The following is a 13,301-nucleotide window of genomic DNA, read 5'->3' as shown; positions in this document are numbered from 1 at the left end:
TGTGTGGGGTGGGGGTGTAGCAAAAGACAAAGCTGGAAAGGCAGATTGGAGCCAAATTGTGGAGGATTTTAAACAGCTCTGTTTTTAGAGACACTGATAGCAATTTCGCTGCTACTCATATTTGTGACCCATAGTGGCTTGGGGAATAAGAATTAAGTAGGAGAGACCATTGGAAGATTATACTAACGTGTCTGGGAAGTAGAGGTTGAGTATCTGAGCCAGGTGGGGGAACAGAGAGAAGAAGTGAATCCAAGAACCATTTCAGAGGTAGAAGAGAGAAGACTTCCTTCCTGATTAGATATGGAGGGAGGTGTAAAAGGGAAATATCAAAGAGGACTGTAAGGCTTTTTGCTTAGTAGACGGGACCTTTAATTTCAACTCACGTGTTATTATTGCTTCTGTACCTTTGCGTCATAATTGCTTGTTTACCTATACTTCAGTACTTCTCTTATTGGTGTCTATATCTCTGATGCAGACCAATGCCTTAGTCATAGTAGACATTTGTTGAAGAGATTAATAAAAGAATAGGGGTGACTGAGTAGCTCATTCAGTTAAGCGTCTGACTCTTGATTTCAGCTCAGTTCATGATCTCACGGTTCATGGATTGGCCCCGCGTCAGGTTCTGTGCTGACAGGGCAGAACCTGCTTGGGATTCTCTCTTTCCCTCTCTCTCTACCTCTCTCTGTCTCTCTCTCTCTCAATATTAAAACAAAACTTGAAAAAGAATAAATGATGAAGCAAGTTTAATCTGAAGATGATGTCAGTCTCAGACACATATGTGGAGCTTCCACTGTTTGTGGAACAATCCAGGACAAGATGTCTGGTGGGTAGTGGGTGGTCTGGAGCTTAGGTGAAAGGGATGAGACAGGGGATATATCTGAACTGTTTTGTGCTTGGAGGTTATCTGATGGGGACCTTTGAGGTCTCAGAGGTGAATTGAAAAGGCATGGTCCAGTGGAGAAACTTTCTAGAAGGAAGATGGTGGGCACCTGCTGGAGGAAATCCCAGTAAGAAAAGACTTCAGATGTCATTGGCTTCTTTGGCTTTTAGGAAAGTACGTGAGATGTTTGAGAAACTGAATCTTATTTCTATCTACCATGACACCATTTATTTATGTGATTGATTTTGAGCAGAGAATAGATAATTGGAGTTGCTTAAAAAAATTTACTTTAAGTTTTATCTATTTGAAAGGGAGAGAGAGTGTAATTATCACTGGAAGTTAAGTGTACGTATAGAAGGACCTCCTTGGGGCTGCAGAAAGAAAAAGGATGGGTCTGGCATTAAAGATCCACAACTTTTTGTTCCATGAGACATTTATTTGTGCACTGGATTTACAGTGTTTCTGTCAGTCTTGCTACCCTTGCTCTGGCACAAGTCCCAGTGTCTTCCATACAGAGAAAAAGGAGTTAATTTTGAAGTTTGATACTATGACCTCATGCCTTCTTCTTTCTTAACTAGCATTTTTTCTGTTCACTGTTTTTCCCCGATAGGCAAAAACCTAAAGGAAATGTGAACTCTGTGTCTACCCAAGATTTTCTTTTAATGATTGAGAGAGTATTTTTGCATATATAGGCAATAGGTGTGGTCTGTTGATGAAAGAAAATGGTGGTATTGCTTGTTGCTAGCAGTTGTAATGGGACTGTAGTCATCCGCATCATTTATAAATTGTTTAAAAAGTTGAACGTGGATGGATATTGTTGTTGCAGTTGCTTCACATTGTATTTCTTTGAGCAGTTCAAAGGAAGCCAGTGCCCTCTGGGTCTGGAGCACCCTCTGTATTTTCTGGGCATGGAATCAGAGCATGGCCATTGTTATCCTAATCACTTTCTCCTGGAGGTTCAGAAGGCTGTGGCTGTTGACTAAAAAAACGTGTCAGGCTATAAACTCAGACCACATTTGAAGAACAGTGGCCTGGCCAGAGAATGCTGTAAAGATTTCTACTCTTTAACCTAGGAATCCTGGGTTGACTTATTTGCCCTCCTTGAGAAGTCCGCACACCTGGGGTACCAACAGAATGGGTTGATCCTCTTGCAACTGCCTAGACCTGAGGCCCTCATCCTATTTACTGTACTTTTCCACTTGACGATTCCCAGGCATGTCAGCTGTCTTTCACCAGGGTGTTCAGGCAGAACTCTGTCATGAGCTTGGCCCATGATGTCTAGCAGCCCACTGGCAAGATTTGGTGGAGACACTTGATATATTGTTTAAAATGGTTTAATTCTTATTTTAAATTTTCTTCCATAAGTAATAAGAGCCTACCTATGAATACATTATTCTCCCCAAGTTCCAGACTGAGCAAAATAGTAATAGTTTTTCTGTTCATCCAAATGTTGGGTTCAGCTATCTTCCTCTTGAATTGCAGTGTAGTTGTTCTTATGATAAATCCATATTATCCCATAAACCAGAGAAATGTAAACTCTTCCATTCATGTATGGTAAGCTAATGTTTTTGTTTTGTATGGCTAGCAATCTCTGCTAAGAGGCAGTAAAGGACAACAGGAAGAGAATAATTATTCTTTTTAAAAAAATTTTAATGGTTTTATTTATTTTCAAGAGAGAGACAGAGCATGAGTGGGGCAGGGGCAGAGAGAGAGGGAGACACAGAATCTGAAACAGGCTCCAGGCTCTGAGCTGTCAGCACAGAGCCCGACGTGGGGCTTGAACTCGTGAACCGTGAGATCATGATCTGAGCTGAAGTTGGACACTTAACCAACTGAGCCACCCAGGCACCCCAGAGAATAACTATTCTTGATTGTGTCCTTCACTGCTCATTGATTTTGAATGAGTGGATAGTTTGTAGAGAGGTAAATCACTCATTCACCTAGCTCAGTAAAGGGTGCCTTCTTACTATGGCTCTTCTGCCAAAGAAACAGAGCATTTTGCTTGGGGTCAGAGCTTGTCATTCACCAGTATGTAAACTTGGACACATCTCTAGCTTCTCTTTGGTTCCTTTATATGTAAAGTTGGGATAGCTGTGTATTTTTTGTGAGAATCCAGTGAGCTTTTGAGATCACCCATTAGTTGAAGTGAGGGCAAGAGGAGCAAACATTTACTGACCACCTATTATAATACATTGTATCCATTATCCTATTGTCTATTGCCGTCTATGTTGTGCAGAAAGTATTGCTGTCACCTTTTCTAAAAATAAGGCTTTGGAAGAAACAATCACTTACTCAAGGTTCTTTATCTAATAAGTGACAGAACTAGAATCAAATTTGTGTCCAAACTCCATGTCATGCTACATCCCTGTGAAAGAGAATGTTTATTTCCTCCCCCTCTCTGTGTTTTCTCAAGCGAGAAAGAAAAGCAGGGCATAAAAATGGGTAGAACGTGCTAACTTTTGTGTTACACATTAGCTTTTCTTTTTTGACAAACTAATTTCGATATTATATCATTAAAATCTTCTTCTTAAAGGATTTCTTTTGAAATTCTGGGACACTGATAGTAGGGTTCCAAAAACATGTTTTGAAGTTTGAATGACATACGTAAAAAGTAATATAGACGTACCCATTGTGTGAACTCTCAGAAAAGATTAAATATACTGGGATGAGTCATGACCATGTGCTATGGATCTTGCCAAATGATACAAATCAGCCAAATTTCAAGAATGGATCAAAGTTTATAAAACATAATTATCTTTTATTGGTCTTTTTTATTTTGGTCCCTTTTAATCTCTTTCTCAGATGTTTTTAAATGAAGATCTTATTACTCTAATATGTCCATGATAGCCTTCTTAAATGACCTTATCATAAAATATATTGGATTACTAAAGTAAAAAACCTGAAGGCATAAAACAGGCCCCAGGAGAGTAGATTATAAAAGCTCACATGTTCCAAGTAGGGACACACACACACACACAATGTTTGTAACATAATGAACACATTTTGCAAGATTGCCTTCAGTTTAAAGTCGACCAGATTATTAAATTTTAACCCTAAGTCACAGTTTTTTGTCATAAGGTCAATACTATTTGACAAATGCTTATCTCTTAAGAAACAGATACTCTTGGGTTTGTATCATTGTGCAAACTGATCAATTCATTAATGGGGTTATAGAAAGAGCATATTTTGAGGTTGATGAAGTCATATATTTTGATTTCATTACTTTGACTCTTCAGTTTAACTAATGGAAACTTAAATGTTTCAATCCTTAAGCAATTTTTTGTTTTTCTTTTTCAGTGGCTCCACCCACAAGGTTACGATATAATGTATTATCTCAGGACAGTATACAGATTTCATGGAAGGCTCCAAGGGGAAAATTTGGTGGATACAAACTTCTTGTGACTCCAGCTTCAGGTAAAATAGAGCTGTTTGTATTTTGTGGAGTATTAGCAACTTTTTACACATAGGTAACTAAAAATGTGAAATACTGAGTGTTGCTTTAAAATCATTTGTAAGAGGATTTTTTGAAAGTTTTCTTTTTAAGTTAATATTTGAACTTGAAATCTCACCCTCTAATCAAGGAAATAATGTTCCTAATAATGTTCCTAAAGTCTAAAGAGTCACTATTGAGCTCACCATAATTCTCCGCAGGAGAAGTTTCCAGATTAAAATCTTCACCACTTCTGTTTTGACATAGGATGAATATTTTTGGTGTGTTGACACTTAAAAAAAAATCCAATACATCTGGAAGGCCGATGGTTGTGACCAGCTGAGCAAATTATGATTAATTAACTTGATAGTATATTATTCAGCAATTACACGTTAAAATTATAAAAACTAAGTATACATTATAAAAATAAGTGATAAGTTAAAACAGGAAAGACAAAAGTTAAATTTATTGATCATGAAGATAAAGTAGTTATGTACATTTTTATACATTAAATTTTGGTTGAATTTTTTCTTCTATTTTATGTTTTTACTGTACACATCGATCAACTAAAATAATACAGAGTATGTGGAAGAATCTCCACTGTCACATGGTGGTCATGGAGACAAAGAAGGGATCAAGAAAACAGACTGCTTGCTTTTAGAACTTGGTTCTGTGGGGCGTAAGATGTCATGTGGGCAAGTTATTCAGTCTCTCAGTTCCTCAGTTTCTTCTTACACAAGATGCACAAACAGCACTAGTACCCACCTCATGGAGTTGTTGTAAGGCTTAGAACTCAAAATGTGGTCTGGGAATCAGCAGCAGAAGCATCAGTTGAGAGCAAATGCAGACTATTGGTCCCCACCCCCCACTTACTGAACTGGCATCTAATTTTTACCAAGACTCACAGAGGATTCCTATGCGTATTAAATTTGGGAAGCACTTGTTGTAAGGACTAAATTAATTTATAAATGCCAAGCACTTAAAAGAGTGACTGCCAAATGGTAGGAGCTCAATCATATTAACCCATGATTGATTTAAAGATGATCTTGAGTACGTCTCTCAGACCTCAGTTCCTTTCCTAGGATACATTTTCACATAGTACGTAACAAATATTTCATATAACACATCTGTATAATATATATTTACATAAGTATAATTTTTTCCTCTTTATTGGTGATAAAGAGATTTATAAGAACCTGGACTCTTTGCTGTTAGACACCTTTCTGCAACTCATTTAATGGGTCAACAGATGCTCTGTTGTTCATAGTTGTGGACATTTTACCTAGTGGTGGATTTAAAACAAGCAGATGAAACACCTGGTTTCTTGCTCGGCCACTACTAAAAAAGAACCTTCTTCTATTAACAAATATTACCCATAGGCTCCTTAGAATGATTCTTGGTTCAGTGTTACCGATGCCAGCTTTTCCCATGGTGGCCCACAGAAGTGACTCACTTGCAGAAAACGGTATTTCATTCTCAAGCCTGGTTCAGAATTTTCATTTTGAAGCATGGCCCACTTTTGAAATAACTTTGACTTCTGAAAATGCAGTTTACATTCTAAAATAAGTCCTCATAGGAAATTCAAGTTAAAGAGATTCTTAAACATCATGACTTTAAAGGTCAAAATACAAATTTCCAATTTGTGGTACCTCTGAGAATTCCCCATATTGGATCTTGAAAAGTTATTCTTTTTTTTTTGTTTGTTTCCTTCAGGTTATCAGTGTTTTAACTACCTGATTAATTGCTGATAATACTAAACTATTGAGTACCTCACGTAGGTGTCATAAAGGAATCAGGGAGTCTTAGAAGTGACTCGTGTAGCTTTGGAACCAAAGCTCAGCCAGATCTTTCAATCCCCTCCACCACAACATACCCACAAAGCAGACCTCCAGCTCTTGCTTAAACACCTCCAGAGACAAACTAAAAATTGAGAATGAAAGCAAATGATTTCTTCATGAATACTCGTTACATTTTTTCCAGTGACCCCATGTCCTTGCTGCCGTGACCCAAGCCAATAACACAGTGTCAACACTCTGGTATCTCTTTGATAAAACATAAACAGAGTAAATAAAGAGAGTAATAAACGTGTCTAGACACAAAATGTAGACATTTGAACACTGCAAGAGATGTTCCAAGTATTGTTTATATCAGTCTTTCCCAAAGCATGGTCCATGGTAATCTGAAAGATGCTACAGCTCTTAATACAACCTAATGGTTTAATGGTCAAATAAAGTTAAGAACTCCTGTCTTAAAGAGTTTAAAGCTTTTTTATTGTAAGATTCTCAAGGCCTTTAGTAAAATAATACACCCTATGCCTCTCAGAGTGGGGCTCTAATACAAAGTATCCTAAGACACTTTTTTTTTTTTTTTAGTGATGCACACATTAAGAAAGATTTATTTGTAAGTATTTGTAGGAGATGAGTTTTAAGCAATAGAACTTTGTGAAACCAGGTTTAACATCTCGGACATAAATGCATTTAAAGAAATGGGTTTTGGCAAGAGAAAGGTTTCAGATTTCAGACATAACATCATTAATTTTATGAGAATATGATTAAAATTTATTATAATCTGTGTTATGTTTAATTCATTCAGCAAATTTCAGATGCTTTTTGCTATTAGTGTTAGTGAGGCAGAGGTTTTAAATTTCTCCTTTCTCAGACTTAGTAAGTGCTATTAGAAATCAGAAAAGAAATCTGTCTTTGGAATTTTTCATAAAAGTTGAATATTTAATCAACAGTATTTCCAAGAAAGCCTTAGATGTTAGTCTAATTTGATGGAGAGATCATGGAGGTTTGAAATCTTTTCATGAACCAAGCTAACTTTTAAGTAGCCAGGCAATGATTGGTTCCATCAACATCCTGAGCCAGTTATGCTCAGATTTGAGATAATTAAATTGCTAGTGCTTCAGGGATGCTCTGACTCAGTTTAGAGAGACCATAGCAAAAATTCCACTGTAGACAATGACATTCAGTCTGCCCATACCTTTCCCTGCACTCTTAAGTGGAATTCTTTCCTTGAAGAATATATCTGATGGGAAGGGCTTACTGTCTTCTGATCCTGTACTATGACTTTCCCTAGCATATAAAAGCAATAATGCATTGTGATGAATGATTTTTCTGAATGTGTTTTGTCCTATTTAGACAACTGTTTAAGTTATACAAAGAGTAGAGCTAAGAATGAGAAGGAACAATATATTAAAGTTAAGTGCAACGTACGTATGCACCATCGTATATATTTTTAAATGTCTTGATTGCTTGATTAATACATTTTCTTAATGTATACAGTTAACCTGTTTCTTAGTACTGATTTATCTTTCTGTTTTATTATAGGTGGAAAAACCAATCAATTGAATCTCCAGAACACTGCAACTAAAGCAATTATTCAAGGTCTTATGCCAGACCAGAATTATACGGTTCAAATTATTGCATACAATAAAGACAAAGAAAGCAAGCCAGCCCAAGGCCAATTCAGAAGTACGTATTTACAGTTCTGAAAGTGTCAGCATGGGACTCTGTTCCAGCTCTGAGTTTGCCTGTAGTAAACATTGTAACAGGTTAAAATTGGATTGTTTCAATTTGAGGAGATCTTGAAAAGCATTTAGTACAATCTTCCATGAGTTCCTTCTGTCACTGATGCACCTCTGCTTCTCCCTTTACCCATTTCACTGCACGCCTACTTAAATCCGTTAATTTTTACTTTTTTTAAAGTTACATCACACTTTTTTTTAATGTTTGTTTATTTTTGAGAGAGAGAGAGAGAGAGAACACGAGCAGGAGAGGGGCAGAGAGAGAGGGAGACACAGAATCCAAAGCAGGCTCCAGGCTCTGAGCTGTCAGCACAGAGCCCGAGGTGGGGCTCGAACCCATGAACCACGAGATCATGACCTGAGCCAAAGTCAGACACTTAAGCAACTGAGCCACCCAGGTGCCCCTAATTTTTACTTTTCAAATGCTCTTCCTAACACTGTTCCCTGAACCTTACCCAGGCAACTCATCTACCCAGCACGTAGCAGGTGCTCAATAAATACTTGCTGAGTGACTCAATAGATGATGCCTGTACCTTCTTTATAGTATCCCTAGCAAATGCCAGTCCAGCCTCTATGTAAACAGTCTATACAATAAGGAATTTAACTTTTTCTAATAATTAATCAGCTGATTTTTATCATCGGCCTGTTATGTGCCAAGTCCTATGACAAACAGATTTGTGAATATGGTAAGTATTGGCTAGAGACATACATTCAGGGCTCTGTGAAGGGAGGTGATCTCTCTGCCCCAATAATGGGCTAGGATGAGAATGGACGGGGGATGGCTTCGTATTTGAGACAGTTCTCAAATAGTAAGTTGGGCAGCCAGGGAAAGGCAGGGCCTGCAGAGATATTCTAAGCAGGAGAGAAAGCTCCGAGGTAGCCCAATCCGTGTCTGCATTAGAAAGCCTTTCCTTATACTGAGTTTAAAAGTTGTTCATACAGACAGTGATTCTTCTTTCAGGAAGATACTCATTCATTCATTCATTCATTCATTCACTGTTTTTTTTTATTTACCAAATATATACTGCATGACTACTAAGTGTCAGGCCCTATTTTAGGCACTGGGAACATGGCAGATCCCTTCCCCTGTGACCTTATCTTCTCATGATCAGAGACCACAGCAACTCCCTCTTCCTGGGAGGGGCCGTTTAAATGTGGACGGGAAAGTTTTGTGTATCGTGAATGAAAACAGAAGAGGCCTGTCCTAGTTAACTTTCTGTGTTACTTCATTGTTAATATAGACTCTTTAAAAAATCCAACTTATTAAAGGATAATTTTAAACATTTTAAAAATCAGGATAGTTATAATAAATCCCTAAGTATCCGTCCGTCAGTCACTTCAGCAGTGAGCCATTCATGGCCAGTCTTGTTTCATGTATTATCCCCCCTCCACCACTCTGCCCTAATTTTGAAGCAAATCTAGACATTTCAAATAACAATAGCTTTTAAAATCATGCCATTAGATTAATCCACAAATCTGGGAGGCTGTGGTTTCTAAAACTCTGTGTGTAGCAGTGTTCTATCTGGATTTTCTGCCCCTCTTTCCTTTTTTTTTTTTCTTCCTCTTCTAAGTAATGGTTTAGGACATGTATTTTGTGATTTTTTTTTTAATTAAAAAAAAACTTTTTAAACCAGCTACCTGTTAAAACTTCTGAATAAAGACATTTGGTAAATCCACCTGTCAATAGGACAGGGAGATGTTTCAACATGCCATTCTTTTGAGATTCACATTGTCTGGAGCCTCTGGAAAAGGTTTTTATGTTATTCCATATAAATCAGCCTCTGTCTCCCTTTATGGCACTGTACTTCAGTTTCTGGCCTTGGACATTCCGAGTAAGCAAAATAACACTTCTTAAAATTTGTGAGAAGCAGTAAAAAGACAAGGAGACATTCATTTTAGGCTGAAGTTTTTGCAATTGATTATTTCAGGTAGTTCACTGATTGAGCAGCGTAAGAAACAGGTGACCTTAAAAAGCTTTCCCAATAGCTATTTACTCAAAACACAAAAGGAAATGCAGTTAGGGGTCCCTGGATTACTCAGTCAGTTGAGTGTCTGACTCCTGATTTTGGCTCAGATCATGATCTCAAGATTCTGGGATCGAGCCCCACATCAGGCTCAGCACTGACAGCACAGAACCTGCTTGAGATTCTCTCTCTCCCTCTCTTTCTGCTCCTTGCCTGCTCATGCACTCAATCTCTCTGTCTCTCTCTCTCTCTCTCTCAAAATAAATAAACATTTAAAAAAAATTTTTTTTTTCAACGTTTATTTATTTTTGGGACAGAGAGAGACAGAGCATGAACGGGGGAGGGGCAGAGAGAGAGGGAGACACAGAATCGGAAGTTGGCTCCAGGGTCTGAGCCATCAGCCCAGAGCCCGACGCGGGGCTCAAACTCACGGACCGCGAGATCGTGACCTGGCTGAAGTCGGATGCTTAACCGACTGCGCCACCCAGGCGCCCCTCAAAATAAATAAACATTTTAAAAGAAGGAAATGTAGTTTTCAGCTTGCTTAAACTGAAATAATCTTAGTGAGACAGTCTAACTAAGACTAGTGGGATAACTTATATGTAAGCATATATATTTCTTAGCTGCATTGTTTTTATTGTCAAGCTGGAGGGATTAGTTCTTCCCAAATAAAAGTGTGTAACAATGAAATTAAAATAACTTTGGTTGGTTTTCTTTTTTGTTTTGCTCCTTGTGAAATGGATCTATCAGTCTGGTCTCCCCTCCCTGGAAGACTTTCATGGCTGGGTCCAAGAAAATGATGATCCAGACAAATGCTGTGCATATGGGTTTATAATTAGTGTAGAGACTTGAGGTCCTCATGAGTCCATCTTCTGAACACAGGGAAGCATGAGAAACAATATTTGGAGTTTGAAGATAGAAAAGCATGTCTGATTTGGTGTGTATATTTGGCCAAGCAAATTAAGCATGGCCTCAGTTTTCAGCAAATGGGAGTAATGATATATGCCTATTACTGTGTGGATTAACTCACTTCAGCACATACTAGGGGCAAGGTTGCTGTTGTTATGATTAATGCCACTTTGCTTATGACAGTCTGTTTTCCAATTTAGTCTGCCTGCTGCATGAGGAAGACAGCAGCTTGGTATGACATATGTATTACATCTTATATGTAACCTAAGGGCAAAATTGAAAGATGACTGCTGTAGATAGATAGATAGATAGATAGATAGATAGATAGATAGATAGATATAGATGATATAGATATAGATATAGATATAGATATAGATATAGATATAGATCAGAATGGTTTATGGCTCTATTTGGCAAACTTTCTTTTTGGCTACCATTTTCCTGTCATTTTGGAATGACATTTTGTTAATCTCTGCCTACAAAATTGTGTTCATCTTTTCATCTTTCCAAGTCTGGCTTAAATGTCACCTTCTCTGTGAAGTTTCCATGAGTCTCCACCTCTGGAATTATTCTTTGCCAGATCTATTTCTGCTTCTATCACTACTCGGCACAATTGTTCTCACATTAAAGTTGCAGCCTTCTTTTACAGAATGTAAGCAATTTGAGGCCATGGCCTATGGGTGGGTGGGGTTGAAGATGTAGCTTTGGAAAATTTCCACAAGAGGGTGAGCATTACACTTGTGGGATGATAAAAGTGTAGGCGGGCTGTATGGAGATGCAAGGCAACTTTAGTATATGATCATGTTTCAGGAATGGAAAACAGAAAAAGGAGCCAAAAAATGAGAATGTAAAGGAGGGGTCTGAGGAGTACAAGAAAATCCAGGATAGTGCCTTTGTAAAAACTCGCAAGGAGAAGAGGCAAGAGTCACTTAGAAGTCACTTAGAAATGACTTCTTAGAAGTGGCCAAGACTCATAAAAAAGCCAGAGAGTGAGGTCTAAAAACAAAAAAAAAAGGATTTAGAAAATTAAAGGTTCAGTGGGAATAGCAGGATCAAGGCATCTTATACTGTTATTTTTATTTATTTTTTATTTTTTTATTTTTAATCTTGGAATTTAACCTCTAGGGTACCAGAAAGCCAAGGAAGGTTTATAAGGAAACAAATAACAGAACTAGAGCAACATGACTTTGGCAGTTGGCATGTCTCAGACTCTTTCAGCAAAGGGATCGAAGCCAGTAGAAAGAAGAGGAGGAGAGGAGGGAATGATAGCGATAGCATTAATGGAAGAACACCTTAGAGAAAGCAGGAATAATGGTTTGGAGAAAATCATTCCTTCCCCTCCATAGTCCACGGTGCAATAAATTTGCTGATTTCTTTGAAGTGAATGCAACAATTAAATGAAGTATCTCATCATAAGATAGCTTCTGCCTTTTCGTGGGGGTTTTATTTGTGCAGAAACCATCGCCATTAGTGGTGGTCTTGACTGACTCAAGCAAGTGAACGTGCCAAGCAATAGCGGGAAATGGCTGTGGAGTTTCAAGTAGTGGAAAGTGAAGCTATGAGGGAGTAGATTGGTACAGATGTATTAATTAATTCAGTATTAATTTTATACTGAAATTGACAAAGAAATACTACTATTTATTAGTAGGGACCCTTTTTTTTTTTAAGTTTGAAAGAAAATTATTTTGGATTCTCCACCTTCTATCGCAGATAGCCCGACTCCAAATGAAGATATTTCTGGACATGATCTTCCTAGAACAAAGGCCAACTCACTGACCTTGTTCAGAGACCAGAAGACTTGGCTTGAATCCTGAGCCAACACTTTCTGGTTTTATGAAATATGTTTTAATTACTTAGTCCTTTGTTCCCTCATGTACAAAATGGGAATAATCATGCTGATTTCATAGCAGTTGATGAAAGGTTGAATTTATTAGATACAGCTGCCCATAATGAGTCCTTGACCAAAGTAATTCCTTAGGTGTTTTCCACACCTTCCCATGACAAGGTTAAAATAAAATAGCAGTTCTAATCTTTGGGAGTGGAATTCTACCATGGAGCTAATTTCTACTTAATACTCTCAATACTTGCAAAGGTTTTAGTAAAACTCACTGAATATTTTCTTTCAGACATTAACATAACATGTTGCTGTGTTTCTACTTTCCTTCCAGTTAAAGATTTGGAAAAAAGAAAGGATCCAAAACCCAGAGTCAAGATTGTGGATAAAGGAAATGGGAACAAACCATCTCCACCAGAAGAAGGTCAGATTATTTTTTTTGCTTGCTTATTTGGCAGTTGAGTTTTAATAACACAAGCAATACACACATACCTGGCCGTCACCCCATCAGAAGAGTGCAGATCTAGTATGGAACTCTACTTCATCCCCATGTCACTCCTGCCTTCCTCACTTGTAGAAACTGTCAGCACTTTTCTCTCACTTCCTCTCCATCTTTAATACATCACCAGGTTCTTGTGGATTTTTTTTTTTTATGAAATACTGACAGAATCTGTTCATTTCTTTCCATGTCAATTGCCATTTCTTTTCTGGTGTACAGGATTATTTAGCAAAATCTCTATTTGTTTTCTACCCAGAAG

At 37.8% G+C, this 13,301-nt stretch overlaps 1 protein-coding gene across 4 annotated transcripts in view; it reads left to right on the top strand.

Annotated features, from left to right (window-relative positions):
• COL14A1 (collagen type XIV alpha 1 chain) overlaps window positions 1-13,301 on the top strand; it is a 212,306-nt gene that overhangs the window by 18,110 nt on the left and 180,895 nt on the right. For all 4 annotated transcript variants that reach the window (XM_030304294.1, XM_030304296.1, XM_030304293.1 and 1 more), the window contains exons 3-5: window positions 4,178-4,294; window positions 7,640-7,783; window positions 12,878-12,967. In XM_030304294.1, the coding sequence (XP_030160154.1) occupies window positions 4,178-4,294; window positions 7,640-7,783; window positions 12,878-12,967 (351 nt within the window). The remainder of the gene's footprint in view (window positions 1-4,177; window positions 4,295-7,639; window positions 7,784-12,877; window positions 12,968-13,301) is intronic.

This window comes from Lynx canadensis, chromosome F2 (genome assembly GCF_007474595.2).
Source record: "Lynx canadensis isolate LIC74 chromosome F2, mLynCan4.pri.v2, whole genome shotgun sequence".
Taxonomy (NCBI): Eukaryota; Metazoa; Chordata; class Mammalia; order Carnivora; family Felidae; genus Lynx; species Lynx canadensis.
This window is presented reverse-complemented; position numbering and strand designations above follow the sequence as displayed.